Source organism: Megascapheus bottae, chromosome 2 (assembly GCF_031878675.1).
Source record: "Megascapheus bottae isolate mThoBot1 chromosome 2, mThoBot2.hap1, whole genome shotgun sequence".
NCBI lineage: Eukaryota > Metazoa > Chordata > Mammalia > Rodentia > Geomyidae > Megascapheus > Megascapheus bottae.
Genome location: NC_143510.1, coordinates 81,034,126 through 81,062,075, shown reverse-complemented (window position 1 = coordinate 81,062,075; position 27,950 = coordinate 81,034,126). Strand labels below are relative to the sequence as shown.

Sequence of the window (27,950 nt, the reverse complement as noted above, 5' to 3'; positions counted from 1 at the left end):
TGAGTTTGCACTCCCACCAACAGTGTAGTAGTGATCCCTCCTGGCCACATGCCCTCCAGCATCTGTTGTTATTAGATGTCTTGATCCTGGCCATTCTAACTGGAGTGAGGTGGAATCTTAGAGTTGTTTTGATTTGCATTTCTTTTGTGGCCAGAGATGTTGAGCATTTCTTCATGTGTCTATAGGCCATTCTAGGAACCTATCTTTTTATAACCATTTCCAAGAAGTGACATCTCATCACTTCTACATTTAAAGCAAGTCAGCATTAGTTTTTAATTTACACAGTGAGAAAAATTTTCAAGTTATAGGAATATGGAGATGGAAATGTATAGTGGTATTAGGTTTCTGAATAAGAGAGAAACTGTTTCTGTGAAAAATATTTTAGACAACTATCTACATTCTATGGCCTACAAGTAAATCTTGTCCATTTGTTGTCATAGTTAAAATTGTCATGGAATACAGCCACACTCGTGTGCTTACATATTGTCCCTGGCTACTTTTGTGCTTCCTCAGCAATGTTGAATAGTTAAAACAAAGATTGCAAAGCCTAAAATTTTTCCATGAAAACTTTGTCAACCTCTGTCTTAAGACCAATAAAATTATGCTGTATGAATTGTAGACTAGGAATTGAAATACTTATGCTTGATGATTATTCAAGATTTATTATAATAAACCAGGATTGTTTGCTCACACCTGTAACTCTAGCTACTCAAGGGCCAAAGGTATAGGGAATTATAGTTCTAGGCATTCTGGGAAAAAAAGTTAGTGAGACCTGATCTCAACCAATGAAACCGTTGAAATCTTTATCACATACTTTTCATCCCAGTTATATGTGGGGCAAAAATAGGAAGATCACAGTCTAGGCCAACAGAGGCATAAATGTGAAACTTTATTCAGAAAAATAATGAGTAAAAAGGGCTAGAAATGTGGATCAATTGGTAATGTACCAGCCAGCTTGTCATGAAGTGCTGTGTTCAAACTGTAATACTTCTACAATAAGCTCTATATGTATGTGTACAATTATGTTCATATTATACAGTAGTAACACTAGCTAATTTAATGAACACTTACTTATGAACCAATGTCCCTTTCATGTGCACACATGTGTATGAACACACACATGAGAAATAAAGACATTTTTACAAATGAGGGAAATTAAGGTTAAATAAACAGATTTTCAGCTTAATTCTGTTCAATTTCAACACAAAATCTTTGTATAGGCTGTCTCCTTTTCTCAGTAGTTCTTTCATCAATGTTGCATTCTAATCAAACCTCCTTTCCCCCCGAATACCTGCCTCTTTCCTATCTATCTACTTTTTGCTTATCTTGTCTCTGGAATTCTCTTTCCATCTGTTTCTTTGTCTATATTTTGCTGTTCTGTCAGAAACTTTTTAAAAATAAGCATTTCACAATTGTGTGTTTTTATGGTGCATTATTTTTAGTATGTGAATACAGTGTGCATTGATCAAACCAAAGTAACTGATACGTCCATTGTCTCAAACATTTATCATTTCTTATTTTGAGAACAGAATATTCAAATGTCTATCTGCTGGCTTTTTTGAAACATATAACTAATTATCAACTCTAGTTACTTTATCATACTAAGAAATATTGTAAGTTATTCTTCCTATCCAATCTTACCCTGTATCTCTTTACTTAGTCTCTAGGAACTACTTATTTGCCCACTGCTTCTAGAAATCAACTTTTTATCTTCCACAGATAAAAATGACAATTTCTTTCATGTTGCCTTCCCTGTATCCTCAGCCAGAAAGAATTCCAGCTTTATTTGTGTTATATGTGTTATCCTTTAACTGTTCAATCCATATTAGTGAGTGGCAATATAAATATGAGATTGTACCATTGTGCATTAATCATTTTATAAACATAAATAATACCATATCTTTCCTCCAAATGTTTGATAAGATACATTTTCCTAAGGTTGTCACAGAAATTGACATAATACATAATCTAATGTGTATTAAGGATATATAACTAGAAGATGAATCTCATTTCAGGGGGGAGGGAAATGGGGACCAAACATGAGAAAGGGCATCAATGTTTGTGAAATAATGCACCTTCTATCTGGTGAATATAATGTAATCCTTCTATTAATTACAATAAAAATATATGAAAAAAAGATCAGAGTTCAAATCCTAGTACCACAAACAAGAAGGCAGATGCAAATAGTCTTGGTATGTTTTCATAGTCTTGTAACTTAATATCTAAAAGAGAAGTGATGGAGGTTTTTACAGTAAAAAGTGATTCTGTTTTAAAAAAAGAAGATCAATCTCATTTCAATTAGGAATTACAAGTTTAGTTAGCAGTTTTCTCTAAGCAGTTTTTATGTATTTCATTTTTCTTATCACCAGTGTTTGGTAACTGCAGATTGAGCATATAAAACTGACATGGACATAGGCTATCATGTTGTAAAGCTCTCTGGGTAACTGGTTAAATGATAAAATCTCAAATGTTTTAGTAATAAATGAGCATCTTAAGACTCTTATATGTCTTCTAGATCTCTAGAATATTCTTCTTTTGATTTTTTTAAAGAAAAAAAAATGGACTTATAAAAGCCACACCACCATTCTCTGTATTGTTCAGGGTATTTGTCATGCTTCTGTTGAACTATATTTTGCTTTATCCATTTTATTTTTAAAAGATTGCATTGAGCTACTGAAAGATAAAAAGAAATCTGAGTTTCTGCCAAAATATAACCTAGTTTAGAAAAGATCCTAAACAGTGTAAGGTAGTACATAATCAAATTGTCAGTGTAATAGTACAGGTCATGGATATAGAAGATAAAAGATATAGGCTTGTCTACATAATTTACCACTTGGTTATCACTGTCTTGTACTATATATTAAATTATTTTAAGTCATCATTTGTGATCTTTAGACTTACAGTGTATATGGAATTTAGCATTTTTAACAACCTAATGGAAAAACACTTGTAGTGAATTATTCCTGTGCTGATTAACTTTATAATGTCAATGTAACTGACCCATAGAGTACTTGTCCATTTGACTGAACATTATTCTGTATACTCCCTGCATCATTGTTCACTGCCAATGTCCCTTAGCACACTAGTACTTTTATTACAAATACTAATAATTCATTTTTATCCAAAACACATTGTTTACATTAAGATTTATTCTTTTTTTGTCGGCCATGGGGCTTGAACTCTGGGCCTGGGCACTGTCCAGTTCTTAAGTTCAAGACTATCACTTTACCCCTTGAGCCAAGTGTCACTTCCAAGGTTTATTCATAATATTATACATTCTTTGGGTTGGACAAATAATAATAACATTTATCCACCAAAATAGTGCCATACAGATAGTTACACTACCCTAAAAATCTTTTGTGCTCTACCACTTTATTTTTCCCTCCATGCATTCCTTAATGAAAGATTCTTTTACATTTATCTTTATAACATAAAGATAAATAGCTACCCTCCTCCGCCCACCACACACACATAGGTGTTTTCAGATATGGTTGAATGAATGAGAGAATGAAGGAAGCAATTGTCTTACCAACTGGTGTTTGTTCTATTTCAATATTTATACATTTCCAGCCCACTCAGAAGATTACTTCATCTATTCTGATATATCAAGTTGAATACATATTGTCTATTAAACATTAGAAAAAATGTGCCCTGGACACTTTAAGGTTTATCTTATGAATTATTCACTTAATTCAATGTATCATACTCAATTTTTTTCATGATTCCCAGAAATTGAACTGTATTTTTATGTGGTGGGCAGTTTTAGGGGTATTCATCCTCTTGATTTTTATGAAGAAGAGGTGCCCTCATAAAGTACTGCTTGACTTAGAATTATAGATCAGGGTCATAGAATAGAGAAGCTTGCTGGTTTATGAAGAATTCATAGTTTCAGTCTCATTTGCCTCTCTTTAGCTGCCTAAGGGAGAAAATTATTGGGAGCCAATTAAAAACATAAAGCAAAGTAAACTTCTTACAGATTTTTTTTCTAAAAAAGCTATAGAGAATTGCCAAATTATTGTTAAAATAATACATACATTTCCATGTGCTAGCAGAAGTTATTTATAGAACATTTACTATCCTTTTTCAAGTATTTAAACATTCCAAAACTGTACCTCTGGTGGTGTTATTTTGTTTTCATGTAAATTTAAGAATAAAATGTTAACATATAATGTTTTAATAAAAGTAAGTTTTGAATGTTTTTATTGTCTTTAAATAGTTGTACAAGGAAGTTGCCATTCAACAAAGCAGTTTATGAATATAGTACATCTTGATCACTATCACCTCCTTCAACATTCTCACCCATCCCTCCAAATTTACCCCTTCTCTCTCTTTTCTTAATTTTAGGTTATGTTTTGAATTGTTCTTTTTCTACTTAACAAAACAGTTTATTTAACTATACAATATATCTTGATCTGTATGATCCCTTCAATGTCATTACACTCCCTGTCCAATATGCCTACCTCCCCATTTGTAAGCAAATGGAAAGACTTGGGAAAAAAAACCCTATATTACACCAAGTAAGCCAGACCCAGAAAAACACAGGTTGTATGGTTTTTCTCATTTTTTGGTAGCTAGAATATGCCTATAAATCTGTAAGTAAACACACTGGATTGAATGTATGGGATTACAAATCAAATTAGCTGAAGTATAATCGACTCTATGGAAAGCTCCAATAGTGTAATTCTTTGGAAAGACTAAGTCAAAGTGTAACAAAATAAGTACCAGGAAATGGATATTTGCAAGATAGGAGGATAGGGCCAAGGGGAGAGGGTTAGAAGAATGAAGGGAATAGAGGCAAGAATTCATTTATATACCACAAAATTAAAACCATTTATTACGCCCATCGTCAGATAGTAAGGGAGATTTATTTGAGATTTTATTCATTTAAGTTTAACCATATATGATGATATTCTTATTTTTGCAACTAAAAATGTCTCATTTCCTTTTCTTGGAATTCATTTCATACACTAATATTTCATATGGTCATCTGCACAGAGTGGTCGAGCCTTTGTCAACCACTCTTGTGCATATCCTCCTTTGGCCTCTGTGTGTGAATGTCCAGAGTCCTTCAGAAGTTATTAGGTCCCAGTGTGTGTGCATATATATATATATTTTTTTTTAATTTTAATCATTCAATGTGTTTACTTGTGGGTTTATAGGCACAGTCTAGTTACCACAAATGAGGGAAACCATAAAAAATAGGCCTCAGGACTAATGGAACAAAACAGACAACCCAGAAATAAGCCCACAAACAAATAACCACCTAATATTTGATAAGGGATCCCAAAACACAGCTTAGAAGAAAGACAGCCTCTTCCACAATTCTGCTGGCAGAAATGGCTATGCATGTACAGAAAACTGAAACTAGGTAATCATATTATTACCTTGTACCAGAATCAACTCTAATGGATCAAAGACCTCAACTTAACGCTAGATACTGTGAAAATATCACAGGAAGGGGAGGGAGAAACCTTGGACCTTCTAGGCCTGCGGCATACTTCCTAAATAAAGACCCAGAATCAGAACTAAACACAGAAATACTGGATAAATGGAATTGTTCAAACTGAAGAGCTTCTGTGTTGGTGATATTCTCATCCTTACCTAGTGAGTTTGTTTGTCAACATTGTAAGTTAACTTTCACATCATTAAATGCAATCTATGCATTAAGCTTCCTAAAATTTGAAAGATTTCTCAGAAAAGTTACTTGAAGGGGCTTGTAATTAGCATTTTAGGAATCAGAGAGCTATGAAATTCCTACTCAATAAAGACCAATACTCATTAGAAATATTATGAGGAAAGCTTTGGCGTAAGCATATTGTAAATTCATATTCCTCTTTACAAAGTTAAGTCTTGCTTATATAGTAGTTCTAGTCTGAAGAGATATGATGGATGATCTTTTATTATAAACTAAATAATATTACTCTTTCTCCTTAGAACAATGTTACAGGGGATCACACTTATCATCTTAAAACAAAGCATTGAATAAATATGATCTCTAAAATAGACTACTAAGCATGTTCTTCATTATGATCTTCTAACTGGTACCAATTTTTCACTGAAATCACTTTGTTGCAGGAAGTAATTTCAAGTCTTAAAAGTAAACTAAGTTATTTGGTTCATGACAAGTTCTATTTTCATCCACAGATAATGCCTCTGAGGTAGCAATTACTGCTCCAGGAACTAGTAGCCATAGAAACAGTTCAACAGGCCCAACACCTGACTGCTCACCTCCATCCCCGGATACTGCCCTCAAAAATATTGTAAAAGTTATTCGACCGCAGGTAAGTGCCAATAATAATATTGTCAATATAATAATGTATTGTTTTTAAACCAATGAAGGTTCATAACTTACTTTGCAACCAAGATTAGTACATGACATGCAATGTATTTTTAAAATTAATCTCAGAAACTAAGAAAGGCTGCTTGCTTCCCATCAAGTTGAGAGTAGACAGTGAAAGCACTATCTCTTGGAAAAAATGAGTTTGCATTTATAAGAAGAAACAAGAGAAGGTTTGAAAATGGCTACTTCACATTTTTCTCTAACATTATTAAGTTGTTAATGTGCTCTATCATTTTGGTCTCTATTCTTTTGACCAAGTTGCATTATTTATGCTCATTTATCTACCATCCAGCATTCTTTATGTGTTCTGTTCCTCATGGTTTTTAATAATAATCTCTGTTTGCTATTACATCTAGCATTGCTCCTTATTTTTCTCCAAAGGTCTTCTCTAGTCTCTTTATCCTTTGTTCTTCTGTCACTTGTCTGTACGGGTTTCTTTCTTTCCCCCTTCCTTTCAGTTGGATTTCCCAGTAGGCGGTTTGCAGGCAAGCTTTAGAAATATCATTGGTACAAGCTGTTCTGTGATATTTCATTGAAAATAGCATTTATAAAGCTGTTTGCATTAAAATTTTGCCAACAGATGGACCCAGAACATGGAATTGGTGGTGTCTCAATCTAGCTCATTCTGAATGGGCTTCATAGCATGTAAGGGAGAGGGTTAGCTCTCCATCGATGCCATTTACTATACTGATACATATAGTATGAATATATCATTTCATTCAATCTGTAGGTCAATTTGTCTTTTAAGATTGTTTGAGTGAGCAATGGTTGTTAACTAATCTGGAATTCTTTTATTATAATCCTAGCCTTATCAGTAAAATGGTATTTCAACTTCACATGTCCACTATAGTTTATAGAACACTTTCATGAAAACTATTTCACTAACCCTAAACATTTCCAAGGGAATTTATAATGTACTGTTATAGATAAGGTTGCTGCCCTAAAATGGCTGTTCTGTCAAAATGATTTTGAGTTTCTTCTTCTCTTTAGTTTAACAGCTGTCTTTTCCAGCTCTGTTCAGAGGTTGAACACCTTGACATATCTTTATGAGTATGGAACTTATAAGTATAAATTTTATAGTACCCCAATGTGCATAAAGTATTTTCTAACATTCCCTTTCTTTTCAGAGAAATTTGATCTTGGTCTATTTGACTGAAGAAATAAATCTCAGTTAGATGCTAAATAATCATGTGTGTTCTCATTAGTTCTCTTATTCTATGAGGGTGTTTCTATTATTGTTATGAATTTCTTATTTTCAGCTTCTAAAACTTTTTTGGAAAGACAGTATCCTATATAAGATAAGAAAATTCATCACTAAATATTGTTTGCAATCTGTAATAGTAAATAGTCACTCAGTGAAGGAAAAGCAGATGTCTATAAGACATTATTCCATGAATCTTTCTCTGCATATTTGGTATTATCTTAGTTTAGGTTAGGGTAAACAACAACTAAAGCCAGAAATTTCATTTTTTACTGTATGCCTTGGTTCTATCTTCCCTTTATAACTCCTGACATGTTAGATGGAGCTTCTCATTCATTGTAGAGCGATAGAGGTAGAATATTTGTGGACATAATTATGATAGAATAGTAGGGATAGAAGACTTGGTTTTAGGTAAGAATTGGGAGACCAGAGGGTCTAAACAGAGGTTTTATGAATGGGTAGAATAAGTAAGTGTCTGGTGTGTTCTGATGAGTATTAGGTATATTAGGAATGAAAAGTGTTCCAAGCTACTGTCCCAAAGAAAGATAGTTTTAAGTTAGCTTATATACAAGTGTATGCTTTCATAGCATGTTTGATCTTCTAAATATGAAGTGTTTATGAATCTTGTTGAATTTTGGGCAAATTAAGTAAGTCAAGTCTCTCACCATAATCTTAGAGGGTGTTGTTCCTGTACTTGATAAGGATGGATGCAGATAACCTTGAGGCATAGACATGTGTGCTATGTTAGGTAACCCCATATGTGGCTCTGTGGCTTCAGTGTGGCTATCTTGGCCAAATGATAATTCTGTCAGAGTGATTATACTCTGGCCCCAGGATGTTGTGTTGCTACTGGAGGAAAGGATGCCATGAGCTCCCACTACAGGACAAAGGACTAAATATACACTGGCGGACAGAATGTGAGCCTGGGGAGACTGTACTGTTGTGGCTGATGGGTTTATGAACAGGAAAGCTTATGAATAAAAGCATGACCCTTGATTTCCACTTTGCCTAGCATCTTTCTATGTCCTGTCCAAATTAGAGGGATCAGAACCTGAGACACATCTTGCATCTGTGCAGAATCAGAGTCACTTGTGGGTATTCAAGGACTTATGAGTTAACTTTTGAAACTGGTAATAGTGCCTATAATCTCAGCTACCTAGGAGGCAGAAATGGGAAGACCATAGTTCAAGGCCAAGGCCATTTACAAAAACAAATTATGGAAACGCTACCTCAAATAACTAGTTAAGCTTGAGTTGTAGTCACTCTGAATATATTGTTGGCCTGGGCTACTGGAAAGAGACAATCTGAAAAATAAAGCAGAAAGGGCTGGAGGTATGACTGAAGTGGTTGGGTAGTTGTTTTTCTGAAGAAAGGACAGAAGAAGGAAGGAAGGAAGGAAGGAAGGAAGGAAGGAAGGAAGGAAGGAAGGAAGGAAGGAAAGAAGGAGGGAGGGAGGGACGGAAGGAAAGGAAGGAAGGAAGGAAGGAAGGAAGGAAGGAGGGAGGGAGGGAGGGACGGAAGGAAAGGAAGGAAGGAAGGAAGGAAGGAAGGAAGGAAGGAAGGAAGGAAGGAAGGAAGGAAGGAAGGAGAGAGGGAGGGAGGGAGGGAGAAAGGGAGAGAGGGAGAAAGGGAGAGAGGGAGAGAGAGGAGAATGGGAAAGAGAGAAAGGAAAAGATAAAGAGAAAAGAATAGAAAGAAAAGGAAATAGGGAAAGAGGGAAGGAGATGGGAATGAGAGAAAAGAAATGAGAGGAAGAAAAGAACAAGTGATGAGCCTCAGAAATAAAAGCAAAATGTATGGTTTTATATTTTCTTACCTGAGCATTTGCTGATGATTTGCTTATGAAGCCTGGACTTACATCTTACTCATTGAAAGTTGATACAGCTTAAGTAGCACAAGTTGGACTATTCTTAGCTTAGTTTTTCTTAATTCAACCTGTAAATGGAGAATAGCTATCATAACCAAGGAATTAATTCTTGCTTTCAGTATGAGATGGGACTTATTTTGCATTGCATATGTTTCTGATTAGTGTGTTAATTACTTAAGACTGCAGACTTTCCAGTGCTTTTTCAGGTTTGTTTTTATCTGGAATGTTTATTAACTGGCTAAGTCACAGCTGTTAGTTCTGAATCCCTGTTTGATCTTTTCACCTTTGTTTCATTAGATTCTTTCATGTTTTTAAAATCCTCCAGACTGTGAAACATTCTATTTTTAATTAATAGGAACTGAAATATTTATATGTTCTCAGTTTCTCTTGTTTCAATTATACTAAATCTACAAGACTGACTTTCTCTATTTAGAAGAACCCACTGGCTGGGTTTACTTACTTTTACTTGAAAATAAAATTTTTACATTTGAAAAAAATTGAAAATGAACAAATTATCTTTGAAATAAATATTAGGTCTATTGTCATATGGAATTCTCTTCTTTCTACTAAATAATTCTATTTGGATTTTTGTTTTTAAGTTTGAAACCAGTTTTAGGTCCCACTCAAACTCAAGAAGTTCCACATATCAGATCCAACCACTCACCCCTATATTAAATAAAGAGACATAGTGAAGTGTAGAGAAGTCAGATTTATTGCATGGCATACACAAAAAGATAGTACATTAGTAGCTTTTCAGCTGTCTTTGGAGATGTAGATATTGGCCTTAGTTAAAAAGGGGAAGGGAGGAAGGTTGGAGGAAGGGTTTGCAGAGGTGGTGTCAGGTGATTTAACAATCCATTGTTTCAGGACTGCTTAGGTGGGGGCTTGTTAGTTATTGACACTTGACAGGTCATCTGACTATTGCTCCATTCCAAGATGGCTGTGAAGTGACTGAGAAGAGAATGACTCTGGACAAAGAACAGTTATACTATGGAGAAGTCTGGAATACCTAGCTTTTATCATGTTCCTAGTTAATTCATGGGTCAGGTAAGGAGTCAAAGTTTCTCTGCAAAATAGGAGTTTTTAGCACCTCTTTCAAATTGATAAGTAAAACTCAACATATTTACTATGGACAGCAGGATGTTTAAAAAGAATATACATATCATGAGATAGTAAATTCAGTTAATTAATAAACATATTACCTCATAGTTACCATATTTATGGTAAGAACATGTAACAACTCCCTCCCCATCCCCTGTCCCATTAAACTTTTCAAATATAACTGTCACTAACATAATAGATCTCTTCAATGTATTCCTCCTAACTATAAATATGTATCCTTTGACTGACCTTCTCTCCCTCTAAATCATTTCACTCTCTCTTCTGTACTTGATGGGATCTACTATTTAGGTTCCACATATGAATGAGGTTATTCTGTATATATCTGTGTCTGGTGTGACATCACTTAATCATTAGGGAAATGCAAATTTAAACCACAAGAGACATCATTTCATTCCTTTAAAAATGGCTATCATGGAAGAGATGGGAATTAACAAGTATTGACAGAGAGAGGAAAAATGGAACTCTTATACATTATTAGTGGGAATATAAATCAGTATGGCCACTGGAAAACTGGAAAACTTAAATTTCAACTACTATCTGATGGAATTACCATCTGATCTAGTGACATTACTCCTGGGTATATAGCTAAAGGAACAGAAATCAGTGTGCTGAAGAGACATGTGCTTACTGCAGAACTATTCACAATAGCTAAGACAAAGAATCAAGCTAAGTCCTTCTCAGTGGATGAATGGATAAAGAGAATTGCTACAGGTAATCAGGTACTTAAAACATAGCTGTAGTTCTTTATGCTCTTCAATTTGTGTTTCAGGTAGAGAAAAACAAATTGCTTTGCCTTGGCCTGCCTTGACCTAGGATCCTCCTACCTCTCCCTCCCAATTAGCTAGGTATGCAATACCACACTTAGCATTTGTTTTTCTCTTTCTCTTCTCTTGTAGCAGTGAGGATTGAACCCTGGCTATGCCTAGCTGAGTTGTATAATCACTACTAGCAGTAAATGAGATATTCTATAGTCATAATTTCCCTAGTTTTCTCATTTCATCTGAGGATGATAGTTGGTTTCTTGTCTCATCTTTATGCCTATGATTTCTTTGTCTTACTGCTGTGACTGCAGTGAAATAGAATGGTGAAATGGTAAGCCTGAAAATCCTTTCTTCTTTTTCTCCTTTTGGAGGAAAACATCCAGTATTTTAATATTAACTATAAAATAAGCCATTTGGTTTGGTTTGTTTGTTGTCTGATTCCTACTCCTAATTTGTTGAGAGTGTTTAACATAAAGGGATGTTGATTTTTTTCAAGTCAGTATCTATTGGTAATCATTTCCCCCTTCCTTTTCAGTGATACAGAAGTTGCATTCTTTTGTTTTGAATGTTAGTCTCACTTTGCATTACTTCAATAACACTTGGTTATTCCACTTTAGATATATAAATTCTTTTTTTTCATATATTTTTATTGTAATTAATAGAAGGTTTACATGATATTTGCCAGATAGATGGTGCATTAATTCCCATACATTGATACCCTTTCATATGTCTTGGTTTTTATTAATATAAAGACAGATATTGTTGAACAATAGATGACCTGAAGAAAGATAAATTGCTCCTGAGTTCTTTATTACTATAATGTACTCTAGATTAGGTGAAAAGTCAACCTGAAGGATTAAATGTTTTGGATGCTCTGTAGAACCTTTTGTATGCTTTAGTGAACAATAAAGTGGCTTCATTAAGTACTATCTTTCCTTGACATTATTAAGAATCTTTAACTGAGATTACACAAAATTCTTGCCAAATCTGGAATAACATTTTACTGGGCATTATGAGGCTATAGAATACATACGTTAAATTTTAAAATTAGAAATGAGAGTAGGTATGTAAAGACCAGAGACTTAGAATATAGTATATTGTATTGGATTGATACAAAAATAAGGAATAACGGGCCGGGAGTAGCAAAAAGCCCGAAGTGATGCTGTGGCTCAAGTGGTAGAGCCCTAGCCTTGAGAAAAAATTCAGGGACAGTGCTCAGGCCCTGAGCCCAAGCCCAGGACTGGCAAAAAAATAAGGAATAAGAAAACCTTATTGGATTGATACAGAAATAGATAAGGAATTAAGAAAACCTTCCATGTCTTTAAAATACTTTTATTAATGAATACAGAACTGTTTACTTTTATTGTGGAGTATTTTTATTCATTTATCATAAATGCTATGAATACCCTTCTTGAATGTTTGTTTAACATGACATTTGAAATACGATGTAAAAATCAGTTAATAAAATATTTTTAAAATAAAAAAAATGTTCTGAGGTAGGTATTATTTTCTTTTACACTTTGGGCCTGAGGCTTCAAAAGGTTAAATAGTTCTATTGGTGTGACATAGCAACTGACTGAAAGCACTCTGAGTTCCTGTTGTCTTCTTATTAATGCTAATTGGCTCATTATGGAGAAAATAATTAATTATATATTTATATTATGAATGGATGAAATTTAATAGAAGAATAATAGAAAAGGATAGAAACAGAGCCAAAGATAGCCTAAATTAGAAAACCAAGGGGGAATGTGACCAAATCTTTGTGAGAAGAGAAGCTAAAAACTAGGAAAAAATAATTATAATAGAAAATAATCTTAGGTGAAAGAGAGAAGAAGATTGGGTCCATGCTTCTCCTAGATAACTGGCCCTTCATTTCCCCTGATAGTTTCCCTAGATGGTCTGCTTTTATTTAACACTTCTCTTAGGTTTAAGTGTCCTCATCTGGTTTGCTTTGCTTATGTATAACACTTTTGTTAGGATAAATTTCTTACACCTTAAGTGGTTTTGGACTATATGTTTTGTACTAGCTGCAAAGGGGCTGCTGGCCTTTGAGACATGAGTCCACAAGCAATCCTCTGGCTTCCCAAAAAGACTCACAATTTGGCCTCTTAAGTGGTGGCTTCTCAGTTGGTAGCAATTGAGTTCCCTTACAAGGGCAGTTTGAAAGAAAAAAGTTGGGAAAGAAGTCAGTGTGACTGAACAACTTACCATTATTAGTCAAACAAACATGAATTTCCTAGGAAACTTGAAGAAAAATAATGGACTTCAAACCCAATTAAGTCAACCTAATGGCAAGAACAGGTGCTCCATGACTTACAATAAAGTTAAGACCTGATAAAAACCTTTGTCTGGTGAAAGCATCAGGTCTAAGATGCATTGAATATTTATTGAATTCAGTGAATACTTACCCTGTAGAACAGCATGGCTTAGCGCCACAGTACTCTGTAGAGTGTCTGTTATTTCCCCTAGTGATTGTGCAGCTGACTAAGTTTGCCATTCACTGTCAGTGCTTAGCCTCTTGGGAGCCTATTATACCACACATCACTAACCTCAGAAAAGATGAAAAATTCAAACTTTGTGGTCTGGTTTCTAACAAATGCCTATTTTTTGTATTGTTTGATAGAAGCTTCAGCTTTCAAAAATGTATTTGGAAGCCTTTCGAATTGCCCTTAATGAGTTGAATCTATCCCAGATAGCATCAACTAGGTATGGGGGTAGGGATTTCCCTACCTCTAGTATTTATCTTTTTGGAGTCATGAATACAAGATAGGCATAGGAAGTACAAACTCCTGGACTTTAGGATGTAAGAATAGTGCATGTAGATAATTCGTTAGGGTTGTGGTCAGACTGAACAAATGAAGGGGAGGGAAAAATTAAAATCAAGTAAAAACATACTATATACTTCTACGGATAAAACAATCATTAATCTTGCCTTAGACTATTTCTGCTGCTGTAACAAAACAAATGAAACTGGATAGTTGATAAAGAAAAGAAACGTACTTTCTCAATATCAATGAGCTGGCAAGTCTGGTTGTGTGATGAGGACTACACTTTTTAAGATGGCACCTTAATGCTGCCTCCTCCACAGGAAAGGACCATGTGATATTTCATGGTAAAGGGTAAAGGGATTGGCTTCATCCATCAAGCCTTTTCTAAAGACAACTAATTCCATTACAGTGATTTTTTTTATCACTAAAGCCCCACCTCCTAATACTGATAAGATGTTAATTACTTTTCAATGTGAAGATTTAAGGGAATAAAAGCATTCAAAACTATGGCAAATCTGTACACACACACACACACACACACACACACACACATACACACACACACACATACATGCCCATGCCATTTCATTTCTTTTCCCTCAATGAAATCCTCCTGTCTGAATTTATCCACCAGAAATATGAGAAAGCTGGGAGCTGATGGCTCATGCCTGACATCATAATTACTCAGGAGGCATGAGATCTGAGGATCACAGTTTGAAGCCAACTCCAGTGGCAAAGTCTCTGATATTCTTATCTCCAGTTAATTACCAAAAAGCCAGAAGTGGAGCTATGGCTCAAGTGGTAGAGTGCTAGCCTTGAGCAAAAATACTTAGGGACATTACCCAGGCCCTGACTTCCAGCCTCAGGGTCAGCATTGAAAAGAAAAGAGGGAGGAAGGAATGAAGGAAGATAGGGAGGAAAGGAAAATAATTGTTACTTATAATTTCTACATATAAAACAAGTTTATATCCTATCCGAAGCATGGAATACAAGTCTACCTTGTGCCCAAATTGCCACTTATAACAACAGATTACTAATATTCTTTGTCATTTTTATTATTCAGGTTTTTCTTACACATGCACGAGAATATCAATGGATGCCAGTTTTTAGCATGTCTTCATCCCTAGAGCATCTCTTGGCAATATGCATAAGAATGAATATATGAAAACTTCTGTGGGAAAACTTTTCTTGAAAAATACAATTTCCAGAAAGTACAGTCAGCATTATTACTTTTAATATCACCGACAGACTAGAATTTGAAGTCTAATTCATCTTTCCCATAGGATCACTTTTTATTGATTGTACCAAGTAGTAAAATTAAAATTCTTCAGTTACTGCTGCCTCAAAATCTAAGGGAACGAAACTACGTGTATACAATGAATAGTCTACCTAACATGTGACTCCAAAGGCAATCACTTTACGTCCTAATCTTGCCTATTCTGCGTCCTAGCATGCTGTCTTAAAAGTACAACAGCCCATAACATTATAGACTTATTTACTAAGCATAGTTGAGTGGACATCTTAAATGCTGATATAAATGTAAAAATGACCAAAATATGGATTCTAGCCTTCAAAGAATCTTTAAGGAACTGTGAGAGTGGACTCTAAAAATACTATGTAACATTTGGAATTCACTAATGGACTTCATATATCAGATAACCAGAAGCCATCTTAGACCTCTTCTTTTCTCAATATTCACCTTTTATGTATGCCTGCCCCCACAGAGCTTTAAGTACTATCTATATGCTGATCACTGCTAAATTTATCTAGCCACAACCACTTTCCTAAACTTTAGAATATCCAGTGGATGGGATATCTAATACACGTTTTAAGAATAGCATAGCGGTAGACTTTGTGTTTCCAATAATGACACCTCGACTTTCTTTCTTCAATTCCTTTCTATCTCTCACACTCCATATCCACTCCCTCAGAAAATCTTCTAGGCCAACAGCCTTCAAAGTATGGTTCAGGAACCCCTGACAAGACTATCTCAGAATGTCTGTGAGGGTATTAGAACTTTTATAATAGTAAAAAGACATTTTTTCCCACATGAGAACTAAATGGAGTTTTTTAGAAGCTTGATGATATGAGTTGCATGAATTATGATGGTTTTATAAATCATCTTGGGATTCAGTTTTGTATTGTATGTGTGTTTATCCTGGCACTTGAACTCAGGGCTTGTGCACTATCTCTGAGCTTGTTTGCTCAAAGCTAATGATCAATCACTTGTGCCATATCCCATCTTCTGGCTTTTCAGTAGTTAATTGGAAGTAAGAGTCTCAGAGTTTTTTCTGCCTGGGCTATCTTCAAATGGTGATCATTGGATCTCAGTCTCCTGAATAGCTAAAATTACACGTGTAAACCAGCTATTAATAAGTATGACCCACATAAACAAAAATTCTTGATATTTCAATAATTTTTAAGAAGGGATCTTGATAACAAGTTTAAAACTATTCTTTTATGTGGGCTGAGAATTTGGCCTAGCATGCACGAAGACCCAGGTTTGATTCCTCGGCACCACATACATAGAAAAAATTCTGGAAGTGGTACTGAGGCTCAAGTGGTAGAGCTCTAGCCTTGAGAAAGTCCAAGGACAGTGCTCAGGCCCTGAGCTCAAGCCCAGGACTGGCAAAAAAAATATTCTTCTATCTAAAATTGTATCTTGAATTGTGCCCCTCTTACCATTTCATCTCTCTTATGCTTATACAAGTCACTAATACCTCCTACATGGACTTTTGAAAGTCTTTTTACCTTGTTTTCTGGCATTGAACTTTGCTCCATTATTGTGCTTTTGCAACTCAACCTCTAGTCACATAAATCAGATCACATTATTCGAATGCTCAGCTTTCTAAACACTTCTTATCATTAATAAAGTAAATAGACATGCCAAATATAATTGACTATTTCTTTTTTCTTTTTTCTCATTTTCTTTTTTATTATCAAGTTAATCTATAGAGGGGTTACAGTTACATTCGCCAGATAGTAGGTGCATTACTTCTTACACATTGATATCCCTTCTTATGTTTTTGTCCCCATTTCCCTCATAAGTGACTATTTATTTAACCTTTTTAGCACCTACTCCCATTTTCCACCTGTCTTGGTTTACTCTAGTTGTGATTCCTTTGCTGATTACCTTAGGTAAGCCAAACAGTTTCTGCCGTGGTTTCTTCCTACTTATAATTGCATTTTCTCCAATGCCCTTCTCCCAGACACTTACAACATCACTTCCTTCATTCAGGTTGTTATGCTCAGGCTACCTCATGAGAAAGGCCTTTTTTTAAATTTAAAGTTGCTCCCACTTTACTTTGTCTCCTTTATACTATTTTCCCCTATAGCATATTCCACTCCTGAATTAATATTATGTTTTGATCTGCTCAGTGCCTGCTTTCCTAACTTGAAAGGATGATCTATGAGAATGGGGAATATGTACCTAAATCTGTTTAAAAAATTAAATCATTAGTCTCAGCACCTACAATACCATCTGATCTGTATTTGACGCTCAGTAAATAATATTAGAATTAATTAAATGAGTGTAGTTGGTTAAAGAATAGTGAATTATATTTTCTGGAGGATATACTCAAATCGGGCTTTATATTTGAAAAGGAGTTAGTAGAGAGAGTGACAGATATGTAATCCAGGCAGTAGGATTGAATTAGGTAATTGAACAAGGTACAGATAGTCTTTTAACATAATGCTATGCTGAATTCCATTCTGTCATTCTGATAAATCATTTAGGTCCCATCCTGATAGTCTACCCTCCTCTTTTTAAACAAAATGCCTATCTCATCTTATTAGCGATTATAGCAAAATTATTTTCATGGTCACATATATTGGTTAGATATGGGGTTAAACAGTTTTTCTCACTGAAAGAATTTTCAGAAACTTCTCCCACTACTGACTCTGGAAGCCCATTAATATATTTCATATCTAGTGATCCACAAAACAGTTTAGGAAGCATAGGGCATTTTGTATGCTCCTTGACATTACCATTTCCATTCTAGTTTGATTTTTCTGCTGTCTCGCACAAGTCCACACTACTGAGAAGGGGAATACCCCATTCTGAAACAAATGTGTTCTTTATTTGTTGCAAAGTAGTATCTGTATATTGTCTTCTTTAATCTTCATAGCACACCTGTGAGGTATAGAGAGAGCCATTGTGATTTCAATTTTATGTACAATAAAAGGCAAAGTAAGTATATTCTATATTGGTTATCTTGAAAATTACATTTTAAATCAGTGTTGCTAAAAGTTTAAAATGTAAGGGGACAGAGACAATAGGGACACTTCCTACCTCTCTCCCACAGAAAGAGAGAACCAGGGAATCCCACGCGCCAACTACCTTAAGAAATCCACAACAACAAACTCAAGAAGCAACGGAGAAGGACTCAAACCAGAAAAGAAATCCAGATAAAGCTTACATCCAACTTTCTCAAAGAATTCGAAGCACAAGGACCCTTCCCCCACCCCTTGCTGCCGGCTACCAGCGGCAACTGAGATCTGAGGGGAGTGAATGATTCTCCAACACCACAGAGCTCACAGCCAAACGTAGAGGAATGAGTAGCCCAGTGGGTAGCACAGCGGGTAGCCTAGTGGGTCCCCAAACCCATCAGTAAAGCAGAGCTGGTGGCGAGCTATAGAACATAACTCAGACCCCTCCACCCCACCCGAGAAAGACTGGCAAGTGCAGGGGGGGCAAGGAATTTAGAATCCTGTCCCTTCGCTCAACAGCCCCCTCCCCCAGGCCATTGACTGGAGACTGACAGGCCGGCAGGCGCTAAGACCCAGCACCCCACCAAAGGGGGCAAAGGTGTCCCAGCTCACCAGCCCAACAGGTTCCTCTCCCAGGCCACTGAATCTGGAGAGTGGGGGGCTCTGAGACCCTGCCTTCCAACATTGGGTGGGGTGTGCAGGAGTCTGGGAACCAGCATCTGTCCCACTCAAATCTTGAGCTGGGTACCCTCCACTGGGAATCCCCAGCAAGACAGCACCAAGGGACCCCCCACAGTCACAGACTCTGGCCAAAGCGGCGGAAACACAGCAAGGAACTGAAGGGCAGACCAGCAGCCAAGCTTACCTTCTGAGAACCAGAAAGGCGCGGCTCCGCCCTTGGTCCCCACCCCTGGGAACAAAGCAGACACCAGCTAGCCTACCTGAGCGTCCCTGGAAACTCCCAAACCCCAGACCCTTGGCCAGGGGCTGCCCCTGGAAGCAGCGCAGTAAAACCAACCATCCGCCTAGCACACTGAGACTGAAGCGCGCAGACCCACCCCATGGCCCACTATGAGGCCACTGGTTGGGCTGAGAGCTAATCGTGCAGCAGCACACAGCCTCTGGGAATAGGCTGAACACCTGCAAAAACTGCAAACTCTGACCTAGCAAGCAGTGGAATCAATTTGGCTGAGAACCACAGGTATATACAGGTATATACAGATTCCCAGAACCACCGGTCCCAATCCAAGTAAAGACCGCCACCTACCAACCACAGAGCGAAGTACAACAACAGTTCTTGATGCCTAGGAGAGCGCAAAGACAAATTACGACATACATAAATAATCAAAGTCCCACACAAAATCCAAAAGGAAACAAGAGTGAAGGAACGAGAGAGATGTCACCAACCCAAGAAATGACACATGAAGAGACACGAAATATGACTCAAATCAAGGAGCTGATTTTGGAAATGAAGGCTGAATTTGAAAAACAAAAGAAAGAAATTTCCAAGGAACCCTTCGAATTCAAAAGAGAAGTGGAAGAAAAGTTCAGTACCCTCTCATCAGAAATGATCAGCTCAGTGTCCACACTTCAAGCAAAAATAGAGTCATTAAGCAGCAGATTGATTGAAATGGAGAATAGAACATCAGGAATGGAAGATAAAACATAAGAGCTGGAACAAAGAATCACCACCTTGGAAAGATTAGTCAGAATCCACCAGAGAGAACTCCAGGACCTGGCAGATGCAGCAAAGAAGTCTAACCTTCGTATAATAGGGATTGAAGAGGGGGCCGATTTTCAGGACAAAGGAATGCAACCCTTATTCACCAAAATCATACCAGAGAATTTCCCCAACCTCAAAAAGGAAAATACTCACATTATTGAAGGTTTCAGGACACCAAACAGGCAAGATCCTAGAAGGAACTCATCTAGACATATCATAGTAAAGACACTAGACCCGAATACCAAGGAATTGATCTTAAATGTTGCAAAAAACAAAGAAAGAGCTATACTACAATGCGAAAAAAAATTCGAATTACAGCAGATCGATGCCCATAATATTACAGTTATAAACATTTACTCCCCCAACATGGGAGCACCCAAATTCATCAAACAAACTCTCTTAGAATTACAGAACAAGATAGACTCAAACACAGTCATAGTGGGAGACCTCAATACACCACTCTCAACAAACAACAGGTCAACTCAACAAAAGTTAAGCAAAGACACCATCGACTTAAATGACACCCTAGCCCAGCTGGGCTTAACAGATAAGCACAGAGTCTTCCACCCAATGGCGAAACTTTTTACATTTTTCTCAGCAGCACATGGAACACACTCCAAAATTGATCATATAATAGTTCATACAGAAAACTTAAGCAGATACAAGATGACTGATATAATCCGATGCATTATGTCAGACCACAGTGGAGTCAGACTAATTATGAACAATGCAGTCAAAGTCAAAAAACATTCAATCACTTGGAAACTGAACAACACACTTCTGAATAACTCCTGGGCAACAGATCAAATCAGAAAAGAAATTAAAAACTTCCTTGAATGTAATGACAATGAAGAAACATCACAAAGAAACTTATGGGACACAACACAGGCAGTTCTAAGAGGCAAATTTATCTCACTAGGAGCGGATATTAAAAAGACAGAAGAAGAGCATGTAAATAACCTAAAAAAAACTGAAACACCTAGAGGAGCAAGAAAAAGTTAATTGTAAAACAACTAGAAAAACAGAAATAACAAAAATAAAATCAGAAATATCAGAGATTGAAATAAGATATACTCTACACAAAATTGATAAATCAAAAAGTTGGTTCTTTGAAAGAGTCAACAAAATAGACAGACCCCTGGCAAGATTAATCAAAAAAAGGGGAGGGGGGACTCAAATAAGATTAGAGACCCCACGGGAACAATCACAACTGATTCCCAAGAAATCCAGTCCATAATAAATTAGTACTACCAGGGCCTGTATTCAAAGAAACAAAAAAGTCTAGTAGAAATGGATGATGTCTTAAATAAATATAGGCTAGCCACACTGAACAACGATGAGGTCAACAAATTGAACAAACCAATCTCTTACAATGAAATTGTGGAAGCAATCAGGGAAATGCCAACCAAAAACAGCCCAGGTCCAGATGATTTCACTGCAGAATTCTACAAGACATTTAAAGATGAAATATACACCAATACTCTTGAAACTCTTCTGAGAAATAGAAACAGAAGGAGAAATACCAAACTCATTTTATGAAGCTCATATTACTCTCATCCCCAAACGAGGGAAAGACCCAACAAAAAAAGAAAACTACAGACCTATCTCTCTAATGAACACAGATGCAAAACTCCTCAATAAAATATTAGCCAACAGAATCCAGAAACAAATTTTAAAAAATCATACACTATGATCAAGTAGGCTTCATCCCACAGATGCAAGGTTGGTTTAACATTCGCAAATCACTCACTGTAATACATCACATTAATAGAGCTAAGGATAAGAATCACATGGATGTAAGAATCTCTGGATGTAGAGAAGGCATTTGACAAAATACAGCATCTATTCATGTTGAAAGCACTAGAAAAAATAGGAATAAGAGACACATTCCTCAAAATAGTTACACCATATATGAAAAACCTACAGCCAGTATTATACTAAATGGTGAAAGACTGGAACCATTCTCCTTAAAATCAGGAACTAGACAGGGATGCCCACTCTCTCCACACTCTTCAATATAGTGCTGGAACCCTTAGCCAGAGCAGTAAGGCAAGAGAAGGACATCAAAGGGATCCACATAGGGAAATAAGAAATTAAACTATCCTTATTCGCAGACGACATGATCCTCTACTTGAGTGACCCAACAAACTCCACTCCCAAACTTCTAGAATTAATAAACTACTTTAGCAAAGTGGCAGGATACAAATTTAACCTTCAGAAGTCAGTAGCCTTCTTGTACACCAAAAATACACAAACAGAAGGCCAAATAAAGAAAATGATAACATTTGTAATACCCCCAAAAGAATAAAATACCTAGGAATATATGTACCAAAGATGTAAAGGAATTATTCAATGAAAACTATAAAAACCAAACGAAAGAAATTAAAGAGGACACTAGGAAATGGAAAGACATCCCATGCTCATGGCTAGGGAGAACCAATATATTGAAAATGGCTATACTGCCAAAATTGAACACAAATTCAATGCAATCCCCATCAAAATCCCAAAAACATTCTTTACTGAAATAGAAGATATAATCCAAAGATTCATATGGAACAAGAAGAGACCTAGAATAGCCAAAACAATTCTAGGCAAAAAGAGCAATGCTGGTGGTATTACAATACCAGACTTCAAAATTTACTATAGAGCCATAATAACAAAAACTGCTTGGTATTGGCACAAAAACAGACCAGAAGATCAGTGGAACAGAATAGAAGATCCAGAAATAGAATCACATACCTATAGGCAACTTGTATTTGACAAAGGAGCCAAAGATATACATTGGAACACACACAGCCTGTTCAAGTATTGGTGCCACATGCAGAAAACTAAAAATTGACCCTAGCCTTTTGCCATGCACAAGCATTAACTCAAAGTGGATCAAAGACCTCAACATCAGACTGGAAACCGTGAAACTGCTACATGATAAAGTAGGAGAGACACTGGAACTCATAGGCACAGGCAAAAGATTCCTGAACAGAATCCCAGGGTCACAACAGATTGGAGAGAGACTCGATAAATGGGACTACCTAAAAATAAAAAGTTTCTGTACAGATAAAAATATAGTCGCAAAAGTAGAGAGACAGCCAACCAACTGGGAAAAGATATTCACCAACAATACATCTGACAAATGCTTAATATCCAGTATCTACAGGGAACTCAAGAAACTAATCCCCCCCAAACCCAATAAACCATCCGCTAACTGGGCAAGGGAACTAAAGAGAGACTTATCAGAAGAAGAGATTAAAATGGCAGAAAAGCATATGAGAAAATATAGTCATAAAGGAAACGCAAATAAAAACAACCCTAAGATACCACCTTACCCAACAAGAATGGCCAAGATTTTGAACTCAGACAATGACAGTTGCTGGCAGGTTGTGGAGAAAAAGGAACCCTACTTCACTGCTGGTGGGAATGTAAACTAATTCAGCCACTCTGGAAAGTAGTGTGGAGGTTTCTTAAAGAACTGAAAATAGACCTTCCCTACAATCCCGCCATACCACTTCTGGGCATCTACCCTGAACATCATAACCCAAGATATGATAAGGACACCTGCTCAGCTATGTTCATCTCTGCACTATTCACAATAGCCAGGCAATGGAAACAACCCAGATGCCCTACTGCAGATGAGTGGATAGAGAAAATGTGGTATATATACACAAGGGAATTCTACATAGCCAACAGATAAGATAAAATAATGGCATTCGCAGGGAAGTGGATGAATCTAGAGCGAATCATGTTGAGTGAGATAAGTCAAGACCTAAGGTACAAAAGGCACATGGTATCTTTAATATGTGGCTATTAAATCCAAAGAGTACAAGTGCGAGGACTCAATATTTGCATACCCAATGCTATGGACATGGTAATGGAAATGTAAACATAACTATATAGGCATAAAAACCTATGACTCTATAGACATAATGTTTTATTTCATAAATTAATATGTTTCTATGAAATACAAACCCTTAGCCTAATTTTGATTAAGTTCTAAATACTAAGTCCCAGTGATTGTAAATAGAGAGTCCCTTCTTGAACACTTGTTTGTTAAACTTGTCATTTAAAATATGATGTAAAAATCAACATTAATAAATTCTTTAATAAAAAATAAAATAAATTAAAATATATAATTAAAAAAAGTTTAAAATGTAAAAAAGTGTTTAGGAGAATCTCTGTTTTCTTAATATTGTCCTATTTTACATGGATTGAATTTAATTTAGTAACTTTGCTTATATACTTTATTAGATACTTGGAGGAATATAAAATATTATACATTTGTTTGGGTTGAGGAAACAAATTGACTATATTCCTTCATTCTCTCCATTCATAGGCAATTAAAAGATGGGATACAGGAATTATAAAATTAAACCAAATGTTATATTTTATCAATGATTGAATTCTAGATGTGTGACTGAATGTACTTGTTTTAACTCTGTACTTTAATTAGACACATACGAGTCATAAAGGCATCTTGACAACCTGTGAGGTGTTTTTTTTTTTTTTTACCATAAAAAAGCAGTAGACATATTATTATGTTGACATGCTTGTTTTGTGCCGGGGCCAACCGGCAGCAAACCAGGGTTCGCAGATTGGGATTCCTGAAATAGGGGGCAAGGACTAGGAAAAAATAGAAGAGAGACAAACAGATGAGGTTCAGGAGGGCTACAGCCCAAATCAGGAGCCACAGCTTAAGAAGCCTGTAGCCCAAGACCGTAGCCCCGTTTATTTCCAGTTCTCAATCTTAAATACACTTCTTTAAACTAGGGAACTGCCAGGGGCTACATTCGTACAAACAGTATCAAGTCTGAAATAGGTTGAATGAGAAGCTATCAAGTCCCAAACAGGTTAAATGAGAAGCTATTGACACAGCCCAAAATCATGATAAGAGCTTACTTCCTTGTGTACTCAATTGTGCGGGTCCAAGGTCACTGACCCCACAGTCACGGTCACTGACCCCACAGTCAGTCCCCAACAGTTTTGAAGAGGTAGAAACCAGAAGAGGTAGCAATGAGAATGCTTAGTTACATTCCCAAATACATTTTACAGTTAAGTAACTCTGACTCCTTAGAGGAAAGTGCATTTTCAATATAGTGTCTAGTGAGAATCACTTCTGCATTTGTTCATCCTTTGTCCAACCCTTTCCCTCCTCAAAACACATGAACTTTCATATAAGACAAAAGGTACAGAAGTAAAAAACATTAACAAAGGAGAAGAGAAAAAGAAAACAAAAGGAAAACAAAAATTATTTTAGAACTCCTTGTTTCCTTTCTTGATGTTCATTTTGATAAGTATCATTTTATTGGTCAGACTTTCAAAAAAGTACAATGAGACAGGGATCTCATGAGCTCTTTTATTTCATGACTTTAAAGAATTAGAAAATAGCCCATAGAGAGCATAAGGTGCAATGAACGTATAAAATATTCAAATTACATTACCACTTATAAAAGCAAAAATTGTCTAATTCCCCACTAGTTTGTGAGATTTCTTTGATTTGTGGCATTTTGTCAAGAATGTGATAATAAATGTTTGCACAGTGGACATAGTAATAACTGACATAATTTCTTATAGATTCTTAGGAAAGTTGTAAGAAACTACAAATCATGAATACTAAATTGAGTTGAGTCAAGTGCCAAACTGTATTACCATTCTAATTAAGATTATTATCTTTTAAAGGTTTCTTGAGTATAGGAAACTCTAAATCTAGTATATTCCATTTCATCCCATTAAAAATGCAACAAACGGGGCCGGGAGTTTAGCTTAGTGGTAGAGTGCTTGCCTAGCATGCACAAAGACGTGGGTTCGATTCTTTGGTACCATATACATAGAAAAAAGCCAGAAGTGGTGCTGTGGCTCAAGTGGTAGAGCTCTACCTTGAGAAAACCCAAGGACATTGCTCAGGCCCTGAGCCCAAGCCCAGGACTGGCAAAAAAAAAAAATGCAACAAGCATGACAATGCAACTGGAAGTCTATGTAACTCTATGAAATTAACAAAATAATGAATTAAGAGGATTAAATTAGTAAATATGTGAAGAAAAGAACTAATTTGAATACACTATGTAAATAGACATTAAGCAATGTATTCTTACAAAATATTGACAGTGATTAATACCAGCTCTAAAAGAGATACTTTCTTATTTTCTTAGTATTATCTGTCCTCTTCTTGTGTCACAGTAGTTACAAATGATTCAGTCAGCTGTCCTGTTTAACTAGAAAGAGAGGCAGCCTATCAATACTGCAAATTTAGACTTAGAGACACTAGCTTACTTAACATAGAAGCTGTTTGAGTAATCCAGAAGGATAAGATTAATAGCCTTAGTTACTTAAAGTTACAGTGCACCAAAAATTACAACTAAAAGAGAAAGCAAGTAACCTAATGAGGTACTTACATAAATGGAACTGGTTAATATACAGAGAACATTTATAAAGACAATGACCATGGCAAATAAAACAGTCTAAGAATATAAATGTCTATTTTATGAAAGTAAAAGACACATCTCTAACAAACAAAAGGAAATATGCTTAACAATACTGACAATGAAAGAAATGAAAACACAATGATAGCATTTTACTTAAGACACTTAAAGCGTTATTAAAAAGTGAACACTGTATTTGGTAAGTAGGGGTGATGTGTGATGTGATGCAAGTATGGTCCCCGGGACTGATGATGGAAATGTTTAAATCTCAGTACTGGAATTCAAGTTTTGACAAATACTTCTACTGATTGTAGTCGAGTAATTTCCTCTCATTTATCAATGAAATGTGTCCAGAAAATGAAAGTGAAAATTATTGGTAAAACATATGCTCTGCAGAAGTAGCTTAACAACAACAACAAAAGAGATAGAATTGAGGATGGACTATCAAAAGCATTAAACAACCATTGCAAGTTAATCTTATCGCATGTAGCAGCAGTTCATTGAACTCTCTTCTTTCTCCCTAGCGCTGTAGTCCCACATTACTTTCAGTCTTCCTTCTTCAACTTTAGATAGAGGTGGGCTGTCTACAGAGGGTCTCCAGGCTCCCAGCTGTGAAATTATAGCGGAAATTCTGAAGACTTCTATTTAAAGAAATCACTGCAGCTGCCCAGGCAGCTGTTGTTAAATGCTGATAAGTCTCTGTGCTATACTTTCTTCCAGCCTTACCGATTCCCTTTCCCTGATTTCTACAAATAACTAAGGCATCAGACTGCTCTGCCAGTCTTTTCACTGTAGTTGGAGATTCTGTGATTAATTTAGAAAGACTACATTATGTTTTAACCCATTATTGTTTTATATTTTCATATACTCTAAATTTTGCTGTAATGAACAATACAAATACCAGTTCTTTAAAGTAGCTATTGTTCTAGTGCTTCATTTACATTATCTTGATTAATTCAGACAATAATTTTAAGGGGTGGGCTATGTAATCTTCAGTTCTCAGATGTAAATACTGAACCATAAGTACTACTCTGTGATTTAAATCCATTTCTGTTTTACTCCAAATTCCATTCTGTTTCCCAAATAAGTGTCAATAAATTTTACTCACAAGAATTGGCAGGAAACTCAAGAATTTGTAGGGAAAAAAAACCCTCTTACTCTTTTGAGTTTAGGATACAAATGAACTGAGTAGCTTCTCAATTTTCCCATTGTTGTAAAGATGAAAAAAGGGACTTTACAATTAGGAAATATTTCACAATTTAATGAATATGCTTCACTATAGGAAATGCAAACAGAATGTATATGTGTAAGTTATTTTCTTAGATTTTTACTTTTTATTTATTCACTTTTGGTGGTACTGGAGTTAGAACTCAGGGTCTTGCATTTATGAAAACTTTTCTAAGAGGGCATTTTGGTAACTGTTTTAGAAAAATGCTTAAAAGAAAAGAGTTGAAGTCATTATCTAAAATTAAGTTTTTTTTAAATCTCAGCTGGGTTTAGCCTTTGATCCTACTTTCTCAGATTTTGTTTGAAGCTGGCCTGAGCATAA

The 27,950-nt window shown here is 35.9% G+C and overlaps 1 protein-coding gene across 5 annotated transcripts in view; it reads left to right on the top strand.

The window, feature by feature from the left end:
* Anks1b (ankyrin repeat and sterile alpha motif domain containing 1B) overlaps positions 1–27,950 on the top strand; it is a 905,411-nt gene that overhangs the window by 288,409 nt on the left and 589,052 nt on the right. For all 5 annotated transcript variants that reach the window (XM_090328468.1, XM_090328467.1, XM_090328466.1 and 2 more), the window contains exon 11: positions 6,145–6,281. In XM_090328468.1, the coding sequence (XP_090184594.1) occupies positions 6,145–6,281 (137 nt within the window). The remainder of the gene's footprint in view (positions 1–6,144; positions 6,282–27,950) is intronic.